This window comes from Brachionichthys hirsutus, chromosome 11 (genome assembly GCF_040956055.1).
Source record: "Brachionichthys hirsutus isolate HB-005 chromosome 11, CSIRO-AGI_Bhir_v1, whole genome shotgun sequence".
NCBI classification, from domain to species: Eukaryota; Metazoa; Chordata; class Actinopteri; order Lophiiformes; family Brachionichthyidae; genus Brachionichthys; species Brachionichthys hirsutus.
Window position 1 is genome coordinate 6,171,591 of NC_090907.1, and position 25,502 is coordinate 6,197,092.

General features: G+C 46.1%; 1 protein-coding gene across 1 annotated transcript; it reads left to right on the top strand.

Moving 5' to 3' along the window:
• The first annotated feature begins 12,545 nt into the window (after nt 1-12,545).
• LOC137901527 (SH2B adapter protein 2-like) lies at nt 12,546-24,707 on the top strand. Its single transcript, XM_068745564.1, has 9 exons — nt 12,546-12,671; nt 17,641-18,577; nt 21,339-21,440; nt 21,616-21,707; nt 22,060-22,160; nt 22,258-22,419; nt 22,497-22,696; nt 22,790-22,964; nt 24,226-24,707. The coding sequence occupies exons 2-9, from the start codon at nt 17,672-17,674 to the stop codon at nt 24,546-24,548; spliced, it is 2,061 nt and encodes a 686-aa protein (XP_068601665.1). The 5' UTR covers nt 12,546-12,671; nt 17,641-17,671; the 3' UTR covers nt 24,549-24,707.
• The last annotated feature ends 795 nt before the right edge of the window (nt 24,708-25,502 follow it).

The following is a 25,502-nucleotide window of genomic DNA, read 5'->3' on the forward strand; positions in this document are numbered from 1 at the left end:
GAGACTGGTCAATACCGAGCTGGGGTCGGAACCTGGACTCGGTGACACAGGCAAGGCCTGACACAGCAGCTGTCACAGTGATAGACACTGATCGATAAACAGGAACTCGTAGAAGGACTCTCACTTTCTTAGAGGAGATTCTTTCCGCTCTTCTTCTCACCTCCCAAGTGTCCACAAACCTCCCCTCACTCAGTGAGACGCCTCATTTTTCACACTGTAGAGTGACTGTTACAAACCCTTTGCCTTTTTTCACTCACTGCGTGTGTGTGTGTGTTTGTAAGTCGTAGGGGGGGGTTGTTTCGGCGTGTGTGTGTGTGTGTTTATATGTTTGTGCACACCCCGCAAAAGGGGGCGTGTGTTCTGTTTCTCAATGGCAGCATGTTTTCGTTCTAATCTCACTCCTACACCCTTCAGAGGGTCGTAGAAGGCCTGTCGGCTGAGCTGCCACGTTACTGACGGAAGACGTGAACTCCTGCCTGTTGTGTCCCGCATCCGATCCTGCTGACAGCCATGAGATGGCCAGAAGGGTCTCTTAACTCGTCACAAACACACACTCATCTGAAGAGGAAGGAAGGAAGGAAGGAAGGAAGGAAACCCTCTCTTTGCTTCCTGAAACCCTTCTTTTGAAGATGAAGGATGATCTCTTTCTTTTTTATAAATATTGCAATTTGGTTGCCAATAAGAGATTGCACAGTCTATTGACTCTAAAGAGTAAAAAATAGGGAATTTTAGCGAGCATTTTTAATTAGTACAAAAATAAGAACATAAAATAAGAGAATATCTCGTTACTGTTTTTAAACAAAAAAAAAAGAAACAAATTAAAATGGAATGATGATGCATTGTTGACATACTATACAATGAATCCACATAGTACTGTAGCTGTCTGACATGGTGATATTTTATATGTCTGTTGCTGTTTTAGGTTGTGCACGTCACAGCTCTACCCAGCACTGGACCTGCTGGGTGTGTGTGTGTGTGTGTGTGTGAGTGTGTGTCTGCACCGTCAAACAAATTTTCTCTATTCACAAAAACGCGTCTTTTTATAGGCCAAATCAGGAAAGAGTGCGTGTGTCGTGCACATTTGTATTTGCCTGCATGTAAGTCAGGGTCGAGGTCAATTCACTCCGAATCAAATTCAAGAAGTTGATCATCAATAGCGACATTTCTAACAGGGAAAAATAAATAAATAAATGGTTGTAGTGAGTAAATTGCAATTGTACAGATACCAGATGAATCTGTACTTTCTGTAGATTGTTGTCAAAGTGAATTCACCCCAACTCTGGTACAAGTAGTCGCCAGTCTCCTCAGCTCCTCCTGGATCCAGGGATCGAAGTCTCTTTGAATTCTACTGTATACACTACAAATTATAAGGCATATCACCTCCTCCCTGTCCCACACAAGCCCTCAGTGCCTGTCAGCCTACTGCCTCCCCTTTGTGTGTGTGTGAATGTGTGTGTGTGTGTGTGTGCACCGGGTGCAAGAACACACACACACGCCTGTCAATTACATGTGTGTGCAGTCGAGGAGTGTTCAGTGTTTCTAATGAGTTTGGTCATATTTCATATCTACTTGCACACACTACTTGTGCACAACTGACACCCTTCTTTAAGCTGTTTGATGCGTTACCATGACATTAATCTTCTCACAAAGTAGTGTAATACTATGATTTACTGTAGCTTGGATTCATTGCTATTTTGCATTTATAGTTTTGGTTTTTATTCTGCTTATTTATAGGTGCTGTATTTTTCATTTAATGTCTTATCATTTGAGTTGTCTATTTTTTAAGGGATTATACTGTTCCTGAGGGCAAGTAACATTTTTATTAGACGTGTAGACTGCCGGCAGTATTTGGTTAATATTTACAAAGATGTACTAGTTCTCATTTTGTTTGTATATTCATGAATCCTAAAGTTTAGTGTCATTTCAATAGGTTCTGAGAGAGAGAGAGAGAGAGAAAAGTAATGTGTTTGCTACAGTTCATGCTCCCATTAGCATAAAGCTTCTCCCACAACAGTTACGCTCTTAAATCGCTAGCTAGAGAGTCAAAGGACATATCAAGATCAGCGAAAATATGATCTCTTTACCTGTTTTCTATTCTCGGACGAGTTTTCTTTTTGTTATGTTTATTATTTTTGGCTGTTTCTCGGGCACGCCCGACACTAATGCGCGGCAGGGCATGCAGCTTTTCGTTTGATGGCGTTCGCCCACCCATTAATCACATTAAGGCGATTAAGCAGGTCCAAATGTGTACACTTTAAGTAGGTCAAAAGAAATTTCTTAAACTTGAGGAACGCATGCTAACTTGAAGGAGGTCATATCTGCCAAATTGAGATTAGAGAGGTGTTACCAGCTAGCAGGTGTAGCTTAAGCCACATTGATCAGAGAGCCAGCTTGTGATTATGCAGGATTTATATTGCAGTCCGTAACAAAGCGACTTGGACAGGGTCTGTAAAAACACTACGACAGAGTACGATCCCGGCATCCTGCTAAATGTATGCCTTTAATAAAAAACAAACGAGCACAGACTCCGCTTTCATATCCCAACACTAACATAAAACGGTTCGAAGTTTGCTTTGAGGATGAACTGATTCCTACGCAGCAGCCCCTTATTTCAAACAAAAAAAGGTTCATCGTAGACATCAGGAGTCCGTTTCAGTCCAAAATCTCTGACCCGCCCCTTTCTCTAAATATACACCAGGTATATTGAAAAACCCGCCAAAAGACACAGATAACCTCGTCGCTCGGTGGTGAGGTGAATCGGCTAAACCTGTTATCTCATCGCTCTAAGATTCTAGAAACACGGACTCCTCCGGTGGGACGGCTGGTGTAAAACATCCGTCTCTCGGCTGAACCTGCTCAGGCTGGACACCCTCAGTAGATTCCACGGTGACGAGAAGCTACCGTAACGTATAAGCACTTAACATTCACCATTACATAGCCGGATCCATCAGCTCACCCCCAAAACCACGTGATGTCATCAGATTTGTGCCTTTAACTGCCAAGCAGGGCACCAAACTAGTGATGTCATTGGACGCTGACGACCTCGCTCCCCATTTTGCTCATCACATATCTGCGTTTAGATCCAAGTTTATTTTGCCATCCGTCTTCCCAGCGGTACGCTCAAGTCGACTTGGTTTTCCCCGCTCTGCTGGAGCACAGCGCGCGTTCTTATAGCTGACCTCGGCGCATGCTTTGGTCCCAGGGTCTTATTTAACACAGTTATTTTTCCCATGATGCATTTCTTACGTTCTACAAAAACCTAACTAGCAGTGGAAGGCCAGAGCTTTGAATGAAGGAGGAAGCATGCAGAAACAGCGTTACACTGTAATAACACTGAATTTATTCATAGGGCATTTTGTATTGTTCTGTTTGTGTCAGGTTTGCTGTGACCTTTAAATAAGGGCGCTACAGGTATTGATGGTGACTGCGTGCCAATGCCGGCGGCTATTCGGAAGAGACGTGTAAATACGGTCGATCAAGTCGCCAACGATTCACTATTGTCACAGTATGCTTTTGTTTGAAGGCGGGAGGAGAGAAGGGACGATTCAGGACTTTTTCCATGATCCACAGATATTTTTCTACAAATTTAAATCAGATGATTCTATACACTGTTGAATAACATTGTAAAAGGTGTAACAGATGCTGTATATCGTATGTTTTCTGAAGTTGTAAAGCTTTACTGTGTATGATCTGTTTTGAAGTCGTGGTTATTCACTTGACATTAGTTGTAGTAATGGAAGCCTGAACAGCAGCACTGGTCACCGTATTCAGGAAAACGAAAACAGAAAATGAACGAAAGAAAGAAAAACCTCAGATGTTTTTTGTAATAATTTTAGAATATATCTTATGAAGTGGGTTTTGTAAGGAAACACTTTCTGAATCAGCGGTGCTGTATGCATAGCACACACTCAGTAATACATCATACACACGCAACGCAGCACAATACACTCATTCTTTAAACGCCCCCCCCCCCCCCCCCCCCCTACACTTTACGTGCTGTTTGCTTTCTTTTTTGCTTCTTTTTTTTTTTGCTCTCTTCTCACATTGACTTCAGCTCATTTTAAGTCTTAAAATATTTCCTCTTAACTGCCAGACTGTGCAGGTTGAATGCGCAGAGATCAACTTTGGAACAAAACAAAAGGATAGCAGACTTTAAAAGAGGAAGCAGAACGCCGAAGAGTGACGCCGTTATCCGTCTGTCAAAAGGCTGCTTCCGGGTTTTTATTTTTATTTTATTTTTTTGGCTACCTTGTGTCGTCACTTCATTTCACCCATAGCTTCGATGACAGAGTAGTCTGACAACCAAATGACCTGGGGAGATCTTCACCCCCCCCCCACCCCCACCCCTTCCCTTGTGGAAAGCTTTAAGGTGCTTGTTGAGGTTTTAGCAAGTTCAGAGTGTTTTTAGACAATTTGTCCAACCTGTCATCAACAATGTGGAAGTAATAATGCTCATAACTTTTCTCACTGCTTTTATGTGAGTGTGTGTGTGTGTGTGTGTGTGTGTACACGTGTGCTGTAGTACAAGAGGCTGCATGACTGTAAAGGGATGGTTAAGATGTTTTTTGAAAGCTGTTTCCCGAGCACTTCTGTCACTCCTGAGATGCTTTTTTCTCCTTCCGGGTCTCCCTCCCTTTCGTTTCTCCTCATGTATCATTGTTTCTTTATCTTTCTATTTACTAAACGTATCATGTTGTTTGTTCTCAGCACTGTAAAACAGTCCCTTCTACAACATTGAAAAGCAATATCACTGTATGAAACGTTCACAATGTATTTGTTATGATTGACATTTGATTCATCATCATCATCATTATTATTCACATGCACCCTAGGTGTGATAATTGAAGTAAATCTCTTTTATACAAATACTAACTGTGGTAGTTTCTTTCTTTCTCGCTTTGTCCGAGCTCCTGTTGGGATTCTGCTTTGTTCAAAACATGGATGATGTTTGTCGTATAAGTATTCTCAGAGAAAAGTCAGAAAGGCAGGACAGACTAGATTGCACGAATCACTTAATGTTGTGGATGTTGGACTTGCTTCTGCCATTTACAGCTTCCACAGGTGAGTTGTCATGGGAACCCGAAACAAAATATGACGCGAATCACTGAAATCAACAATCTAAAAATGATCCTCATCTCCCCCACCCCGCCTCTGCTCCCGTTAGGTCGCTACGCAGACCTGCAGGTGGAGTTTTCGTCTGCAGTGAGGACCAGCGCGGAGCAGGAAGCCCTCATCCTGAAGCTGGAGCGTGACCTGAGCACCGTTCAGGCCATGTCCTCCCTGCCACGCCCCGACGCCGACGGATCGGAGGTCGGCGACATGGGGAGCATCCCGGAGCCGATCAAAGAGGCCAGCGCCATGTTCACCGGTACGTCCACGACCTCGAGTCCGGTCAGACGTGGGCGCGTGTTTAAAAAGCAAGTCGTACGAGCCTTCTTTGGTTTCCTCACTTCATCATAGAGTTTTTAATTCTTAAATATAAACCTCAAATGTGTCCTCAGACATTAAGCAGTGACTTTTCCCCTCAATGACCGAGTGCAGTTAATCTGCTGTTCCATAAAGAAAAAAAGCAGCTATCAAAGGTCCTCGTTTTTTACTTATCACAAATTCTCAGTTGCAGTTTGCGAACAGAAATATCCAACGTCCCCTTTTCCCATCGGAGGCCCGCCCACTTCATACCTACAAGGAGAAGTCCAAAACAGAGCTCTAACTATAAAATAATCAAAACTCTACTAGATTTGACAGAAAGTCACGAGAAGAACCTTTAAGAGGAACGAACGCGTCCTTGATGAGAGACGCATGATAGGTCCAAGGGCTGCTTTTAAAAGTCCAAATATTCGGGTTAAATATTTGAACAATCTTTGTCTCATCTGAGTTTTGTGTTTGACACTTTCTTCAGAGCACGCCAACGTGTTGTCACTTCTCACAGTGAGGATGCTGATCATCTCTGAAGTCAAATAAACCTGCTGAGCCGAGGCTCTGTGGGGGGTTGGGGGGGGGGGGGGGGTCTGTTTAAATACTGCAAACCAGCCTGATTAGAGCCCTTCTGTTCTTCCATGTGACAGTCAATATGAGTCCTGTTCCTGAGCGTTCACTTGGCTTAAGATGGATGAAAACATCCAAACGGAGGCACGGTGTAAGAGCTGGTGACTTATGGTGTCTGTATGCTCTCCGTGTTATTTCCAGGTTCTGGCGTAAACCCCAATCCGGAGCTTCCTCAGGGGCAGATGGACTCTCTGCTCTCGATAATCTCCAGCCAAAGGGAGAGGTTTCGCTCCCGCAACCAGGAGCTGGAAGCTGTGAGTCATCGCCGCTCAAACGTCGTCTTCCTGTGGGTTTTACTTTTCTTTTTGGTCTGAACTCTAACGTCTCATCTATTTGTTTCCTCTGTGCCCCCCCCCCCCCCCCCCTCCCCCCTGCAGGAGAATCGCTCCATGCAGCAGACCATGCAGGCCTTGCAGAACGAGCTGGACAGCCTGAGGGCGGACAACATCAAGCTCTACGAGAAAATCAAGTTCCTGCAGAGCTACCCTGGCAGGGTGCGTGCGTGCGTGCGTGCGTGCGTGCGTGCGTGCGTGCGTGCGTGCGCGCGCGTGCGTGCGTGCGTGCGCGTGCGTGCGTGCGTGCGTGCGTGCGCACGTACGTGTGTGTGTGTCAGGTGATGTTCTTTTTTCTGATGTCCGGTTGTAAAAAAAATAAATTTGGAGTAGTATTAGTGTGTTTCTTTTTCCCTGCACTCTAGGCTGAAGGAAGTGACGACACTGTGATGCGCTACTCCTCCCAGTACGAGGAGAGACTGGACCCGTTTGCTTCTTTCGGCAGGAAGGTACAGGAAAACACACCGAGTATTTACACCTATAAAAAAAGCTTGATTTCCTTTTCCCTCTTTATGGACTCGCTGCGTTGGTTCAAGGGCTCAAACACACTTGTGTCATTAGAATTTGATAAAGGTGCTTTTGTCCTAAATGGGGAAAATGCACCTGCGATCCTGAGTATTTCATGCGTCTTGGGAACGGAGGAGCTCGGTAGAGGCTTAACAAACGCGTCACATGCAACCTCATGCGCAGATTTATTCTTTTATTCTATGTTTGTATCCATTACTTTCCAAATCCAGTGTTTTTGACTAGTTTCTGTGTTTACAGGAGCGCCAGCGCCGATACCTGAGCCTAAGCCCCTGGGATAAAGCAACTCTGGGACTGGTAACACACACACACACGCACACACAGACACACACACTTCTCTTCCCACAGTTCCTCTCGACTCATCCACCTCTTCTTTCGTGTCAGGGCCGTGTGATTCTTTCCAACAAGGTGGCCCGGACTGTCGCTTTCTTCTACACGCTGCTCCTGCACTGTCTGGTCTTCTTGGTGAGTCTCCTGAAGGGCTTCTCGTTCTGTTTCTGCAGCATCAGTGACAACTAAAACTGTACACTCTGCTTTTTCATGCAGGTGTTGTACAAGACTGCGTGGAGCGAGAGCATCGGCAGAGATTGCACTGCTTTCTGTGCTAAAAAGTGAGCGCATTCATCCTGCGGTTGAGGAGATGCTTGTTGTGGCGGCGGTTTTTAATTCATGTCTCTGTTCTACTTCCAGGTACGCTGACCACCTCCACCGCTTCCACGAGGACCAAAACCTTTAAGTGAGATTTAAGTGGTCCAAAGTCCATCTTGTTTTTACATCGTTGTTGTTACATGAAGAGGGGAGCTTTGCCTTTGTTCTTCTTGCAGTAGATAACATCTCCAGCAGGGGGCGGCTTAAAGCAGTCAAACGGTTCACTACTTGCTTTCGTTTACAAATTCTTTGATTTAATGAGGTGAAATGAATTTAGAAATCTAGTGAGTACAAAATTAAGGTTCCTTCTTCTTGCGTTAATAAATATTGACAGCCGATCACTTGGGGTTGATGAAGTGTGTGTCTTCTCACGCCGAAGGGACCGCCGTACTTTAGTGGAAGGAGGTCGCTGCTGTAACTGATTATATTTAGAGATCAATAAATATGGCATTGGTGATGTTATTATGGTTCTAGTTAATAATTGAGTGGGATATGAAGGAGGGGTGGACATATTTACAGGTTATGGTCACTTTGAATTGTTTCTTTCCGTTTGCTCCTCTCCTGATTGATGAGGCAGCCGCTATAAAATAATCGCTGCAGAGCGTGGGATTCTAGTATGGATGGAATACTGTGCATGTTTTACTTCTCTTTAATGATATATTCCAAATAAAGGCTATGCTGCCAAGTGTATTTGGTTTTTATTTTGTCATTCCATTTATATTAGATACAGATTTTATCGTACAGGAACGTTGGATTGCACATTATTCATTTTAGTCACATCCTCTGCTGAATCTGTGCTCACTGAGTTTGTCTATACTCTATTTGATGACTCTAAACCAGCTACCAGGTTAATAATAACAATGTGACTCCATGTTTTATGGTTAAGGGAGTCTCATTATGAGAATCAAACTGTTGGGGGACATAATGGGGACACTGAGTCGAGGCTTACGTCTCTCGATGATGTATGTTTTTCTTACTCTCGACCAGGAATGAATTTGTCCCGTTTACAGGTGTTGTCTGTGCAGCTCATTCCTGCTGCAGGTGCGATGCTTGGTGACCTTCTGTTCACCGTGGCACATGCAGGATGATGGATGAGCTTCCTTTTTCCACGCGATGACCATGCACAGTGTAGCCTTGTATTATTTTTCATCAGGATCAATCCTCATTTTGTTGCTGGAAGTACTCCGCCGTGCACTGAGTGAGATTCATTCATTGATAACAAAAAATAAAAATTACAGACTACAAATGTTTAATATAGAATATGCAGACTTGACCTTTAAGAAACGTTACATTAATATCATAATAGTATGTCTTGTATAAGTGAGAAGCGGTCTTTGTGCCAGAGGGCCCGTGAGGAGCGTTCCATTAATGTCTAGAAGCAGAACAGATTTGCTGATCGGTGGTTCCCGCTGGTGGCTGCTTGTGCTCGGGTATGACTGAATGCTGCATTATTCATGGGGGGCCTCTTAAAGAGCGCCCCCACTCTCAACCAATAAAGACTAGCGAGACTTGCAGACCACACACACACACACTTCCTCTTTCCTCTATTTCTAGCCCCTTTTCCTTATCAGTCGGTGCAGATCCCAAGATATCGGCACAATTACAGCTTAATTTTGTCCTCCACCTTCAACCCTAATTGGATGCGCACACCTTTGACCTCTCTTTATCTCCACCTCCTTCCAGCGACTATTCCCCCGCTCCTTCCTCTGTGTCTTCCATCTCTGCTTCTTAACGAAGCTGAATGGCCTGAGGTTATTTTATTTTTTTCCTGCGGTGTGGTTCGTTTCACGTGGACTGAGCTGTGCTTCAATGACAGCACACTGACAGGTCAGCATTTTAATTTGTGCACTGTCATGCTTATGTTGAGGCTATTCTCGGGCGTAAATGTCATCCCGGAGCGACCGATGCCAGGTGTACAGTAGGAGTTTGTAAAGTAGAGGTTTGGATCAGCTCAGCTCTGTTGTCCAGGGTTTTCATTTCTAGCATGGGTTCAGCAGAGGGCAGTCAAGTTTAGTTTTATTGTCGACATGAATTATTTAGCTAACACTCCTGGATGGAGTCCCTCTTGTCTGTTTGATTGCGTCTTCTTCCCGCATCTCTGAGCCGTTTTTATTAGAACCTGTAATGATATCTTTTTAATGCACCAACCCATTGTCCTCCGTAGCAACGGATCGAATCAGAGACCTTTTTAGAGTTGCAACCAATCAAACTTTCATTTTTATTTAATTGATCTATTCTTATTAAAAGCTCCTGCTTCCGATAGCTCATGCTGACATTTTTAATTTCCTTCCTTTGTCCAAAGACGGAAACTAAAGTCACGTTCTCTCTCTCATTTGTGTGATTTCGAACATTTCAGTCACATGCGTTCACTTTCTGTTTTTACTTTTATTTTGAAGAGAAATTCTGCTAATTATTAATGTTGAAATGTATTCATTAATAAACAGAAGCTAGTGAGTGAACATTTAATCACTGAATGTGAATTAAATGAGCATCAAGAGGTTAACTGTCACTAACAGGAAGTGTGTGGGGAGGAAAAAAACAACTTGTCAAAATAATTACTAATCAAAGCAATGGAATCATAGAATTTAACGAAATGTGGAATAAACCTGAGAACAAAACAACGTTTGATTTGAGGAAGTGTAAACGCTCCGTATGAATCCGTTGGCTTGGCATCGAATGCCTTTTCTTCCATTCACAGGATCGTCTTCATTCATTTCTCTGTGGCTGTGAAAACCTCATTCAGTGAACGAACGCACCATTCATGAGTTTTCCTCTTTGTGTTACTCGGTCCACAGAACAGTGAGGACTGTTGCGTGGAAACGGAGCGTGTGGGTGAAGGAGGGGGCTTTGTTATTTGTATTTATTTAATGCTGTATGTGCCTCCTTTTTGATTTGGACTGTATATATATATATATTCTTTCTTTTTATCTGCCCTTAGCTTTTCTTTCGTTTTCACGGAGCAGAGACACACACAATCTCAGTTCTCTCTGTGTGTGTGTGCACGTAGAATAAAGCTGACTTTGACTTTGTGTGTGTGTTTGAGAGATGTCTGTGATTTATTTTATGGATAAATCAGTAGCATACTCTGATGTCTCATAATCTCTGCTCTTCCTCTCTCTCTCCTATTCCTCTGTCTGCACGCTGGCGGTACGCCCCCTCCCTCTTTGGATGTTTCTATGGAAACAGGCCTCTGTCAGTCGGCTCCATGCTGAACGCCCTGATTTACTCTGACAAGGTCTGCCTGAAACACTCTCTCAGCTGAGTCCGATAGCTGAACATGGAGGAAACCGCCCTCCTGATTCTACTCTCATTCCTGCTCTGCTCCTCCTCTGAACAAGACGAGATGATGACACACAGTCCCATTATTTTGCGCGTATGGCAGGTGACATAAAGCCAAAGACAACATAACAGGCTTGCAGTCTTTTCCTGAATTTTGCTTCCTGCTGTTTCATCTCAATAAAAGTAATGTTTTCCTAAATATTTCAAGTTTTTGGATGTTTGAGCTTCACTGTACAAAAGAAAGGATTTAACACGGCACTTTGGTTGAATGCATGATTTACACATACGTGAATGACAGACAATTGTGTAGGACCCTTCTTGACCTCGACATCATTTGTGTTTGTATACAAGCTTATTTTGTTTGACATCAGGAACAGAAAACTGACAAACAGTTTACAGGTGATGTTGCTTTGACTTGATGTGTGTTATAATCATTTTACCGGGCTGGATTTGAACTTCACAAGATTGTCATCAAGCACAGTCTGCAAATCGCTGCATCCTGTTTTTATTTACGCTACGTTATTTATTTATACACAGCACTGTAATCTTTGGGAAATCAGGGCAGTAGCTGGTTTGGATGGAACTGTATTTGCTTTCTTATTGTTTGGTGGTTTTCTATAACTGCATCATATTTTTCAAGACCGTCTTTTCTTGGATTCGGCTGCAATAACAAAAATATTCTGATTAAATAAATAAATACAAATGTGACAAACCTAAGCATGCAGCATGCAAGTAAATGCGCATTCCTTTCACCTCCTCAGTATTTCGTGGATAGTGTCGTGGACCGTCTGGTTCGCTCTGCTATCTTGGGCTCAGCTCCAGAGTGTGTGTTTGGACAAATCGGGTATTACAGCAAACCCGTTCGGTAAAGAATTTTTTTATTTACTCTCTTTCACACACACGCGCGCACAAACACACGCACGTCAGTGTCAGTGGTGACTTATGGTAATAATAAAAGGGCGTGGCTCCTTTAAGGGCAGTCATCAATCAATGGCAGCTGAATTGATCATTGAGACACACCCATACACATGCAGGAAACTGCAGTCATTTAGCACACACACACCGGATATGGACGTACAAAGGCCATCCTTCAAAATAAGAGCCTGCAGAATTGCGTCAAAACGGCTCACGTCAACATCCATCCATCCATCCATCCCTCCATCCTTCCATCCATCCCTCCATCCTTCCCTCCATCCATACCTCCCTCCCTCCATCCATCCATCCATCCCTCCATCCATCCATCCATACCTCCCTCCATCCATCCCTCTATCCATCCATCCATCCCTCCATCCATCCATCCCTCCATCATCTTGTCTACAGCAGTGGCAGAGCCAGAACTTGGCTAACGGGTCTTCTGGTCTACTTGATGATGGTTTTGCTGCTATTCAAGGAGAGACATAGTTTTCTTCTGTCCACTGGACAAAGAGGACGGCTGCTCCCATCGTCCACCATTGGCTGGATCAATCGGCTGCGTGTCGCGCCATGGGTCCCAGTGACGCATCAACCAGTGACTGTATGAACGCAGACTGGAGTTGTGCGGGTTTTCGTGCCTTGGAACTTTATTGTGAAAGCCTTTGCAGGAAGTGCCGGCGTGTTCAGATAATTCCCGACTTGTCAGCAGCGCGTGGAGGAACGGAGTCAAACACGGAGCAGCGCACAGTGCGCACAGCGGAGCGATGGAGAGACGGCCTGGCGCTGCGCGTTTATAGAGGAGGAGGAGGAAGAGGAGGAGGAGGAGGAAGAGGAGGATGAAGAGGGGATACCCACGTTTCATCCACAGTAGAGCAGGTCCGCATCCACCGGAGACGCCGAGCAGCGCCATGAAAGCAGCCCCGCATTGAGGTGAGCGCCTTCCATGTCTTATCAGCGCGTCGTGTTGCGCAACAACAACAACAAACCTCCAGCTGATGGGAGGAAGAAGAAGAAGAGGAGGAGGAGGAGGAGGAGGTGAATCCGGCGTTATTAACGGGCCGGTTCGGGATCGCGCCTCGTGTTGAGGCGACGCGCACCGGCGAGGCTATAAACGGGATTTCTACTGGACAGCTCAGCGACCGGATGTTCCGGATGGTCCCGGTTCGGTTAACCGAGCCGCTCATGGCTTTCCATTCATCCGGTGCCTTCTGATCCAGGAGCTGTCAGCCATTCAGCAGGAGGTCGCTCCCGTTCCCATTCATGAAGTCCATTACGCAGCGCGCACGTCGGCGCACGTTGACTTTAAATAGGCTCCCTGGGCCCGCAGTGAACCCGCTCAAGGCCTGATATTGAATTTCTCTCATGTATCTTTATATAGGCTGGAGTCAGTTCATATGAGCCTGATTGTAAGGCCCAGATATACTTAGCAAATACTCTCATAAGGTTATTATACTGCGTTCTGTGACTTATATCTGTGTACCAAATGCAAACCGGGCAGTGTTTTATTAGAAAATGTTATTTTGCTGACACCTTTAAGCTGTAAAAACGTTTCAAATCAAGCTTTACGTAGACGCATTAAATGTTCCAATAAAAGTTCTGATCGTTAGAGCAGACTCCAGTCCAACCCAGCCGGACAGACACGCAGAATAACCAGAACACCCTGCAGTGTGATGCGGTTATAAATGTCACTAATAGAATGGGTTTGGGTTTAATGTCGCCAATTTGAATAATGTCAATAACAAAAATATTTAATGGATAATGGATGATTCAAATGCAGTTGGAGAACACGACACCTCCTCCAACGCCATCGTCATTAAAACCTGAACGACGTGGAAATAGATTCCATCAAAATAAAACCCTTTAGCAGAAAATCCTCATATCTGTGATATGTCACTGCGAGGTGGAGATACATCATCGAACCCAGGACATATCAAACACATATTGATGTCACCGTGATGACATCACATGACTCTGATCTACCTCATGCCGTGATTGAACAGCGTCCATCCCCATGTATTAAATCATCAGTTCGATAATTAGGCTGCGATTTTAGTTTTATTTTTTTATTTTCTCCAATGAACAAAAAAACAGTTTTTGCAGCAGGATGCTCACGCAGAGCGTAGAACACTTCTCCTCCCGGAGGCGTGTGGTCATCTGTGAAATTAGTTACACCTGGTGGGTGAGAGACGGCGAGGAAATGGAAGTCAGTGGCAGAATGTGTGTCTCCCACGCGCTACGTCCCTTATCACCGGCTGCCATATGGACGCCTGAGCTCACTCGGTGTTTACGTTGTCACAGCTTCCAAAATAAATCACCAGAGAGCGAGCAACAGAGAGAGAGAGAGAGAGAGAGCGTGCATTAATGAATATGTTTAATATCTGTGTAACAAGGCTCTGCTATCTACGCTGGATAAAAGAAACAGGCAGGCTGAGGAGAGGCAGTCGGCTACTGTTTGGGGATGTGGTGCTCTATCCTCTCATCGGGCTCCTGTAGAGAGTGTGTGTGTGTGTGTGCGTGTGTGTGTGTGCGTGTATCAGGGTCTGGATCAGCTGCATACCTAAGATCGTCTGCTCTGACGCATCGGCACGAACTCTCATCAGGGAGGGACGAGGTTATCAGGGTTGAGGTCAGAGGTGATCCGTTCTCAGTGAACAGATCTAAAGTTGGTAAAGAGGAGGTCACTACTGACGCCTCCAACCTCTGCCCCGTCTCCGACCGTGGCGTCTGGTCCCTGTCCCTCGTCTTAACGCCACGTTACAGCTGTAAATATATATTAGCAGCTATATCCACAATTCCTCCCCCCGGGGATTTTTTTCTCCGGTGTCTACCTGCCCTCTGCTTTTCCTTGCTCTTCTTCCATCAACCTTTTGTTTGATCACTGCTAAAGCTGTCTTACATAAAGCGCCACACTCCCACTTACAACCGGACGTCCAGCCTAATAATCAGGCTTTTGATTTCTGCCGATGAGTCACATTTTCTTCATGTGATCTCTGCCCTCCTCCGTTTGTTTATAGTAGCATCCTACACAGCAGCCGACGAACAGAGCATCATTGCAACATGTTCTTTTTACATTTGTGTTACAATTCACTTAATTTGATGACTATTTTTCATCAATTGGATTTTTTTTTTTTTTGGATCATCCTCACTTTGTGTTCTCCTGCTGTGTTTTTGTTACCTGCAAGATGTTTTTGTGTTTGTTTGTTGGTCTGTCTAATGACAAACGACGTATTTATAGTTTTATGAAACTTCACGGGTTACACATGTTTAAAGTCACAAAAACAAGCATTAACATGGCTATTTCCTGTTGAATCAGAATGTGCTGTCCCAGCCCCCCCCCCCGGGGTGGGTGGGGGGTGCTCACTATCACCAATCAGCTTCATCAGCCATCACATCTCCAAGTGCTGTGCTGCTGGCATGAAAGTGCTTGCAAGGAGCGTGGCTGTAGAAGCTTGTTAATGTACATGCATGCCGTGTTCATCTCTGCAAATACACAGAGGTACGTGTACACAGCTTTAAAAACACAAATCCCTTTACATCCGTTGTGTTTGGCAATGGTATCATTTCCTCAGTAGCTCTTTATTGGGACCCACAACGCCACCATATTAATCAGGCACATGTCGTTCCTGGCTCGGTGCAGTCAGGTCCGGCGGGGGCTACGTGACGTGAAGGCGTTTCCAGGCTGAGGTTGATCTCTCTCCCTGCACAGTGACGCCTTTTTCCTCTCCTCCCTGGCCAGTTTACTATTACAGACAAAACTCTCAACCATCTGACAGAGATATCAGCCCTGCTCCCCCGGGGTAACAGAAGCAGCAGGAGGAAGAGGAGGGGGCACAGCAGTAGTGGTTGATTTTCACAACAGACAGGGTCTTAATGGGGGAAAGGCTTGTGAGGCCTGAAGGATGGAGGTGCAGATTCCCTTGACACCCTTCATTCATTGTTTTGTCAGTGAAGAAAAGAGACTGAGGGGAGTTGTGTGGGTGTGAGACTCGGCGTGTTACCTCTGCCCCCCCCCCCCCCCCCCCCCCATCCTGTCAAGTGTCTTACTTTTTTATGGTCCCCTTGTCTCCACCGCCTCCACACAATCACTGATTGTTTTAGCAGCTGTCTTATTTAGCAAAAATATGCCCTTTTGCAATTGAGGGGGAAGGAGTCACATCCTCTGTGTAGGTGAAAGTACACAACAATGGAGATATAGTAGAGGAAAAATATTTGATTAAAAAACCTGCATGAGAAAAAAAAATCCGGCTTTTTAAGATAAAACTGTTAGCGAAAGCAACTCTTTGCTTCCTTTCTCTGGCTGAAGCTTTCAAATCTGTTTTACCTCGCCTCACCCCGGCCAGTGTGAAGAGATGCCCTGTCCAGGATCAACCCTGGCAAGGCTTCAGGTCCAGACAGCGTACCTGGACTCACACTCAAAATACTATGTTGAGCAGCTAAAAGATGTCTGAATAGATGTCTTCCTCACCTCTAATTCAGGCGTTTAGTCAGGCCTCAAGTCTGCCACCGTCACAGCTGAGCCAAATAAATACCCTGTACCATACCTGAATGAATACCACCCAGTAGCACCGTCAGAATGCTGTCTTTAGACTTCAGCTCGGCCCTGATCACCCAAATGCATGGCAGTAGCAGGGAAATCCAGGAACTGAGCTTTATCGTTCATTACCGAGGAAGTCAGTCCAAACCAGCAGCCAAATCCAGATAGGGGCAAGCAATGAGGCGGTTCCAGAAATCAGGCAGACAGATCCAAAGGAGCAGGCAAAGAAACAGAATCCAAGGGTCAGGCAGGGTCAAAACACAGGAGGTCAATTCGGAACGCCGGAAGGCAGGAATCATCATTAACAATCTGATTCATTTCAGGGGTAATAATTTGGTGTTTTGAAACATTTTCAATAATTTTACAGCATTGGTTAAAATACAAGTGATCAGCCATTTGGAGACCACAAATCTCTGGTGGAACTGCTAACCACTCAGAGAAATGGACTTAAACTAAAGGCAAAAAGGAACCACTGGATTCATTCATTTAAAAATACGTGCTGGATTACTATATTAATAAATATTTGTGTCAGAATGGCTAAAATGGAATTAGTCAAGGAAAGCACAAGACCCAAATATTGTAATTACTGTCCTCTGATCAGTTTTGCTGTATATCTCTGTCCTTTGCAGACTGTAATCTGCTTTAGTCTGCTGAGCCTCAGAAGCCTAAATGCTGTCCACTTCCTCCACCGTCTCGCGGCTTCAGTTTCATGCTGACTCGGACTTGTGTGTGTGTGTGTGTGTGCGTGCGTGCGTGCTTGCTTTCAGTTCAGTATTCCTGAGAGGCTCATCCTCATCTGTATGGAAGGGCGAAGTGTGAGAAAAACGGTCCTCGTCACGTTTTGTTGTTTTACTGCTGAATGAGTGAAAAGTTCAGTACAGCTTTTTAAAAATTATCTTTTATCAGGTTGAAAAGAGGCTTTGGATGTTGCTGACACAACGGTGGGAGGGAGGCAGCGCCGAGGACACACACACACACACACACACACACACACACTGGAAACGGGCCAGGTTTTCATAGCACATAAATAATGGAATTATGTTGTTTTCACAGGAGAAATCCTCAATTTTTATGGTGAAATAAACATTTTATATAGGATGTCTGTATAATGGATATTTGAGAGGATCTTTTTTATTATTATTGATAATAAGTTGTAGACAATCTGCATTGATGATATCATCAGGATGTAAACCTTGTAAAGACAAGCCGGCTAAGGAGCCTGCTTCATTCTCACATTCTTTTTATTCCTTGCTCCGTCACAAATGCAGGCTGTTGTATATCAGATCTAAAGCCAAGAGATGCAAATACATGTTGCACATGCTTTCTTCCATCCACACTAAGTCTGCTCTTCTTCTTCCCCTCCAGCCTCTCCTTGACGGGTTGGTATGGCCCAGTGATGAATGGAGCGGTGGCGCCCGGTAGCCCGGAGCTCTCCTCGTGCCCGCTGCCTGACTGGCGAGAGTTCTGTGAGCTCCATGCTCGAGCCTCCGCTGCAGACTTTGCTGACAAGTTCCAGCGCTTCCTGTCAGAGAACCCGTGCTACGATTCACCGGGCGCTGATGTGAGCTTCTCACAACATTTTGCTCACCACTTCTTGGAGTGCTTCTCTGCAATACTGTCCCAGGCTCGGGAGAACCAGGCATCTTCACCAGGGGAGGACAATTCCAACGTAGTGCCAAAATACACCATTGTTCCTTTCCTGGGAATCCAAGGCTGCCCGTTGTCCTATGGCCACGACCTTTACCAGAGACGCAAGGACGCCGGAGCTTCAAGTGAATCTCTAGATAGCATGGACAGTGGAGGGGGAGGGACAGATGGAGGCGGTAGTGGCACCTCCACCTCCAGAGGCCCACAACCAGGCCACAAGGTGTCTGCCCTGGGACAGTCCCGCAGCTCAGAGGATGTCTCTGTTAGCCACCCAAAGGCTCGCTTCAAAAAGGGCTTCTCTCTGAGAAACATGAGCCTGTGTGTGGTGGACGGCGTGAAGGAGATGTGGCACAGACGGGCGTCCCCTGAACCTGACGGTCCCTCTGGAGCCAGGAAAGCTAACGGGGGAGGAGGAATAGGGGAGGCTGCAGGAGGCGAGCGGTGGTCCCAAAAGCTGCGGCTCCCCCGGGGTTCCCAGAGCCACAAGGCTGAGATGCTTGAAATCCAGAGGGAGGGGGCTCTGAGGTACATGGTAGCCGATGACACAAACTGTATGGGCGCTGCACAATGGCAGAAGTGTCGCCTGCTCCTGAAGAAGATGAAGAGGGAGGAAGGAGGCGAGAGGTTCCTACTGGAATTCTACGTTCCCCCAAAGGTAGACAAACACTCACAGACACAGAGGGCCATTGGGAACAACTTTATTTAAAGTCTTGGCGCCCACTGCATCAAAGGCAAGCAGATAGTCAAACGTCATCAACACGGGATGGAAGAGGAAAGGATGAAATCCATCTTATTTCCTTTTTGGATTTGGGGGCAGAGTCCAGACCTCAAATATTGGTAAACAGTTCAGCAGAATTTTTTTTTATCATTGCAATTTTTTTCTAGTCACTTAAAAAATGCAAATTAGCAGATTATATGTAAAGATTAGTAAAAATAAATAAATAATAAATCAGCATAATAATAATTCTTGAATCAGAGATAACAATCCGACCCCTATGACCCTGAGTGACGTACCCTGCGGTGGAACACACACATGCACATGCATGCACGCACACATCACATTTGTCTAGATGCGATTTCCAGATCATTGCCTCTAACCTTAAGAAGGTCATGCAGGATTGTGCAGAGGAGTGTGTGTAAACCCGCCACTGGCCTTTGATCATGGCCGGTGGCGATGTGGGGATAAGGCGTGGGGGACGGGGAGAGGAGGGAGGTGTGGGAGGGAGAGAGAGGGAGAGAGAGCGAGAGACAGAGAAGCCGATTGCAAAGATTCCCTTTCATGTGTGAAAAGTAATTATTGATTGATTCGTTCGTCATCTTTGCCGAACTGTCTGCCGAACCTGAACGTTCCCAGAGTATTTCTTGTGAGTTACTTTAAACTTAGTGAGCGCCACAAGTGGAATCGATGCTAAATGACTCCATTTCAGCCTACGCTGTTATCGTCCACATGTGGAAAACTGCTGTCAGCCTCAGGCTAAAAGAAACTTCAGAGCAGCTATTAATTGAACGCACACATCTTGAGAGGCCTGCCATGCAGACCCTCTAGTCCTATCCGGGTCAGACCCAACAGTGTGAGAAGGATAAACTGATTGACTGGCTCTGACTCTGTCCCTGTCAGGACCATCAATCTGCCAACTGCTCAGTAAGTATGGCAGAGACCGCGCACTGCGGCGCGCTAACTGCCTGCGTTACGGCGCCGACGCAGGTCCTGAGATGACCCACGGAAATTCAAACTACTGTCTGAGAGCATGACATCTTTCTCACAACACAATGTTCATTAGAAGCCGACGGTACAGCGTCCATTTTTGAATATGATTTAATACACAGTTGTGAATTTGACACTTTCACTGCTGCCATTAAGTCTTTGAAGCATTTGCTGAGACCCAATGAAGACGCAACGGTCCCTCGTTTGGGCAGGCTGCTTTTAAGGGGCCACAGTTAGACAAACAAACACAACCGTAAGACACTGAAGGTGAAGGATGCTCAGGAATTTGTCAGAGCTCACCAATTCACAGAAGACACTCGCAAAATAAAGTTAAATCAATCTACTAATGAGAGCGTGAAAATTATTATAGTGGGTTTTTATCAAGACCAACAACAAATGTTACAGACAGTGAATCCTGGGATTGTACTGTACGGTGCATGGAGGGGCAGGAAATGGTCAAATACAGGAAGTGGTCAGATGGTATAATACAGGAAGTGGTTTTTGATATCTGATGCAGAGGGAGGATCGTGGGCGTGGATGGCAGCCAGCTGCTAAGGCAGATCAAGATGAGAGGAGTGTTGCTCCAGACAGATCAGCTGATAAGCCTCTGATAGACTTCTAGTCCAACTCGCTGCTCTTCCTCTCCCGGCACACACGCACACACACACACATATGTTGAGATTATGGTCTGGATCTGAGTCTCCGCAGAGGGCAGTCAGAGGCTGGGATGTTTTCTGAGTTCTCCCTCTTGTAAACGCTTCCTGTGTCGCTGGAGCAACCGCTGAGATATAAGAGGCTGCATCAAAAACCGAGCTGGGGGTGACATTTTTGCCGATGGTACAGATCCTTTCTGAATTTTCTGTTCTGTCCATAATGGTGATCTTTAATTTAATAACCTTTTATAATATAAAGGAAGATTTTGGGTGTTGGCTCATTCCTGCTAAATCCGTACCAATCATTCAGACTGTGTTTGGACCCATAATTAATGTGTCTGAAGGAGCCGTTTGGTCTAAAGTGGCGCGAGTCACTGCAGACCTACACCACTAATTTAAAGCTCCATGCCTGTAATATAAAGTTTCTTCTTTTACAAGTGTTGCAGTTACAACCTACAGGCTGCAATAAAGGATTAATTTAACTTTGGGCCGTTACTTATCGCTTATTTTGGTTTTTAGTGAGATTACATTTGTGCAAAATTATACTACCATTTGGCAGTTAAACATTATTCCAAGCAGAAATGATTGACATCCTCTAAATAAAGCAAATCTCTAGATTTGTTTTATGTAATCGCCCTTAACCTTGCTTTTTTTCGTCAAATTAAATATTCATAATGAAATAACAATTATGGTTTAAATTTAGAAATTACACCCACTGAATTAACCACAACAAGTTATGTTTGCAAAACTTTAATATCGATAAAGTGTCAATTAAAACAAAGGTTTTATATCTGAGTTGTGAAGAGCTCAACCTACAACTTTATATGTTTTTGACTGTTTCATTTGAATAATGCTGAACAAATATATAAATATCTGCATACTGTAGAGCTGCAGAAGAGTTTAATCCAGTATTTTTCAGCCCTATAGATTAATACGACCTTGTCTGAGTCAGGACCTGCAATAGCCTGCAGTTACTGTATGAATGCTGTCTTTGTGTCCAGTTTGCAGCGTTTCCCATATCATGAAAGTAACTTGGTTTGTCTGCATGTTCGCATCAGTCCTCAAAGCCCAAAGTGAGCATCCCTCTGTCAGCCATTGTGGAGGTGAGGACCACCATGCCGCTGGAAATGCCCGACAAGGACAACACTTTTGTTCTGAAGGTAGTAACCGCAACCATTCCTCTGCCACGTTAACACACCTGCCTCGGTTTCAGAATGACGGCTCGACAAAAACAGGTTGTTGAAAAATGAGCTCGCCGACCCCGTTCGGCACCCCCGATGTGGTCCTTTGAACAAGAGCACAGTGTGTGATTTGAATGTTTTGCTGCTTCCACAGGTGGAAAACGGGGTCGAGTACATCCTGGAAACCATTGACTCACTGCAGAAAAACTCCTGGGTAGCTGACATCCAAGACTGCATAGACCCCGGGTAAGCCATCAGATAAATATTTGCTGTTGCCTGAAGATGGAGAGAAGAGAGGGACGGGGAGAGGAGGGCGAAGGAGGGCTAACACACACACACACACACAGTCATTAATCATCAAATTAGTGGGATTTTTGACAGGTTGCTTTAACACAAACATGGCAGAGCTCACACCGCTGACATTCCCCCTCAGTTTCCTGGGTTAGTGGACGCTTGTTGTGCAGCTCAGGACGTAAACAGAAAGAGTATTTGTGCCCGTGTTTGTGGGACGTCGATGTGCATGGAGTTGTGTGTTTGCGCACGCGCGTACGTGTGTGTATGTTCTTGCGGTTTTCCTGACCTGCCTGCTTGTGTACAGTGACAGCGGCGATGACATTGAGCTGGCGTCATGTCCTCATGGTCAGGCCTCCAAAGACTGCTCCATGGTGGCCTCTTGCAGCTGCGAGCTGCTGTCTGAGGGTGAGCGAAACACCCCACGGTTACATAGCATTCAAATATCTTCATTTTGATTCAGATGGATGTGTTAAAAAATATATATATGTGTGTGTGTGTGTAGGTGTGTATCGTTCTTCGGAAAGGTCATGCCCTACAGCAGCAGAGCATTACAGCGCACCCTCGGTACGTTGTAGGGAACCCCCCTTCACTCAGCACCCGTCCCACATGCCGTTAGAGCGCTTCCTCCAGTCCCCGGAGGCGCAGGCCTCCAACTCCTCTGCAGGTAGGAGCAAAGACGTTTCATTTTCTCTCCAGACATGCAGGAGCACCACGGATTTGACTGATGATGAATCTGCTCAGGTGGCGAAGGAGCCAAAGAGTCCGACGGCGATGCCAGCCTGGTGGGCTACCCGTGGTTCCACGGTACGCTGTCCCGTGTGCGTGCCGCTCAGCTGGTGCTGGCAGGCGGGGCGAGGAGCCACGGGCTCTTTGTTATCCGTCAAAGTGAGACGAGGCCCGGGGAGTACGTGCTCACCTTCAACTTTCAGGGCAAAGCCAAGGTGAGGCAACCGGAGAGGAGAAATGTGTTGTTTGAATATGTTTTCTTTCCTTGATCGTTTATCTCTCCATTCCCCCCCCTCCCCCCCCTCCAGCATTTGCGTTTGTCGGTGAACGACAATGGGCAGTGCCATGTCCACCACCTGTGGTTTCACACCGTGTCAGATATGTTGAGACACTTTCATGCCCACCCGATCCCCCTCGAGTCTGGAGGCTCTGCTGACATCACACTACGCTCCTATGTACAAGTGCAGCGAGGCGCCACCGCAGGTACCAAACAATTTGAACTGCCATAGATGATGAGCTACTGTCGTAGTCGTTGGACACCTGAGTGAACAAGGGAAAGAGGATTTTTGTCTTCACTGCAAAAAAGACTGCCTAAAATGCCTCCCGACCCCCCCTTAACTTTGAGGTCATATACTTAAATAAACTGGCTAAGATAACTAAAATAACTAGCACGACTTTGTAACTCGCTTCTTTAACTCGCTTCTGTAACTCGATCGCCTTGTGGCACGCCTTCATTTTCTAAACAAATCTGTAATGGAGCTCATCTCCACAGGAGATCTGCAGGTGCAGCTCCACCTCCCCCCTCCCCCCCTGATGTGAACACCTTAGGTAAGCAAGGAAACCTGGCGAAATGATCACCAACAGGATCTTACAGATTTCCGAGTCGTACTGACAGATAAACGACAATAAAAACACAACCTCACCGACAGATACGACAAACAAATAAACATTGTCAATCACATAACCTACTAAACAAAACGCACCTCGGCTTAGTGCAGCACACCCCAGGGGTCTATCCCAAATGTCACTCCAAAAATAAGGGGCACATTTAAACGCGTGAGCTTTTTGACTTGCAGCGTTTGGAAACGCATCGTCGGTGGGTTTCAAAGAAAAGAAGCATCTCAGCTTGACAATCTCTCCTCGGGTCACCAGAGGATGACAGAGAATGATTACAAACTCTCAGAGTTTGGCGTCTTGATGGATAGCAGATGCTTGTCCTTAAAACTCAGCGAGCCCCCACCCCACCCCTCCTCACCCGTACTAACACTTCTCCTGCCCTCTGCTCTCCTGGCGTGGGATGAATGCCCTCCTGTACGGGGAGAGTGAGGGGGCGATTATACCGCAGGAGCTTTGCATGCAGGCCTAGACTCTGGCCCCAGCCCACCCTGCAGGCCACAAAGAGGCCTTCTGTTTTCCCAAAAGCCGGACCTACACACACTCACGCCCCCCCCCCCCCCCCCCCCAAACACACGCTCGCATACAGCGGAGGTTTGTTTCGGGGCGTAAAAGGCTTTACTGATAGGCTGGTCAGGCGTGTCTTTGGCTCCAGTGTTGTCGGTGTTATTGCCCACCAAGTAAAAGGACAATGAGAGGAGCCCCCCCCCCGCTGCCCGTGTTTACACGCTGCTCTATGAACGAGTCTGCAGAGTAAAGTACCAAACAAGTGTCAGCAGCACGAGTCCATTAATATTCTTACTCTGCTATTAAAATCATTTCTTCCTTTTTCCCTGACGACCTGCTACAGAGGTGAACGTGCCTCCGGTCCTCACCCCGCCCAGGGAGGCAGGCTGCCTGACGGATTCACCCCAGCCACCCCTCCACCCTCCTGCTATCACAGTGCCTGTAGTGCCCCCTCCTGATGCCCCGCTCTCTTCCAGCGCCTCCTCCTCCCCCACCGCCCTCCCCTCTCTCTCCCGCAGCGACCCAGGTGCTGGAGGAGGGGGGTTGCAGAGCCGGAGCAACAGCTCCGAGCGCCTGCTGGAGGCAGGTGGCGCCTCGGAGGACTATCACGATGCCGACGGGACTCGCAGGGCGCGAGCGGTGGAGAACCAGTACTCTTTCTACTAAACGATCCAATGAGGTGTTCACTTATGTAGTTTACAGGTTGGACTTAGACGCAGAAAGTTTGGAGCCGACACGGAATAATCGGGGAAAATGTTCCAAAAACCCACCGGATCAAACGGCCTGTTTGTTTTTGTTTGAAGGCAATTTCCTGTTTGCCTGATTTGAGGGAGGCGAGATCATGCTGATAAATCCCCTTGCAATCCTTTGGCTTCCTTTCAAACCCGGTTGTCGTCAGGGCCACCGAACCCAGACACAGAAGGTCACCGGAAGTAACTGGGATGATGAAAGGGAGCAGGAGATGAGGTCAGATGTGGGGAAAGTAGCGGTGGAGGTGAACGTAGGAGGAGAAGCCATGAGACGAGGCGTGTTTATGACTTTGATTCACATCCTCCGACTGAAGAGTTACTCTGAAGAAACGGTCCTTCCCCTCAGACCTCCTGAGAGCGTCCCAATAATGTTTGGAAAGCTGCTTTGAGTCTGTCCCGGATATCCTCACTGTCCCCGCAGGGTCTCCCTACGAAGTCCTGCCCTGGGTCTCTGCTGTTCACAAGCCATCAGGGGCGTGTTAGTGTTAGCTTGGAGATGTTTTCCTTTAAGTGTACAGCCTTAAAGGGTCTTAACGGGCCGTTACAAGAACGAGGATCATCTCACCAAACCCCCCCAAAATGAGACGCAGGTCATTATCATCCACTTCTGATCGGGACATGATGAACAAATTGGATTTATTTCGTTCCCATGTTTTATTGCAACACACACGCACACATCGGCGGTCACGTTGTGCTTAATTCTGTTTGACAACGCTGAAACGGAAGGTAAGAGGAAACCAGGGTAGCTCCCATTTTCACTAGCAGGCTGGATTATTTCTAGGAGTCTGTGGCGTCTTATTCGGTTTCAAGTATTTGTAAGCGATCGGTGTGCTACCGTAGTGTTTCTAAAAATATATATACAAATGTCCAG

What these genes read in the sequence shown, in the direction of transcription:
- LOC137901527 (XM_068745564.1), top strand. Translation starts at nt 17,672, where the DNA reads ATGAATGGAGCGGTGGCGCCCGGTAGCCCGGAGCTCTCCTCGTGCCCG. An exon ending in AATTCTACGTTCCCCCAAAG is followed by an intron (nt 18,578 to 21,338) that starts GTAGACAAACAC and finishes TGTTCGCATCAG; the next exon opens with TCCTCAAAGCCCAAAGTGAG. An exon ending in GCAGCGAGGCGCCACCGCAG is followed by an intron (nt 22,965 to 24,225) that starts GTACCAAACAAT and finishes GACCTGCTACAG; the next exon opens with AGGTGAACGTGCCTCCGGTC.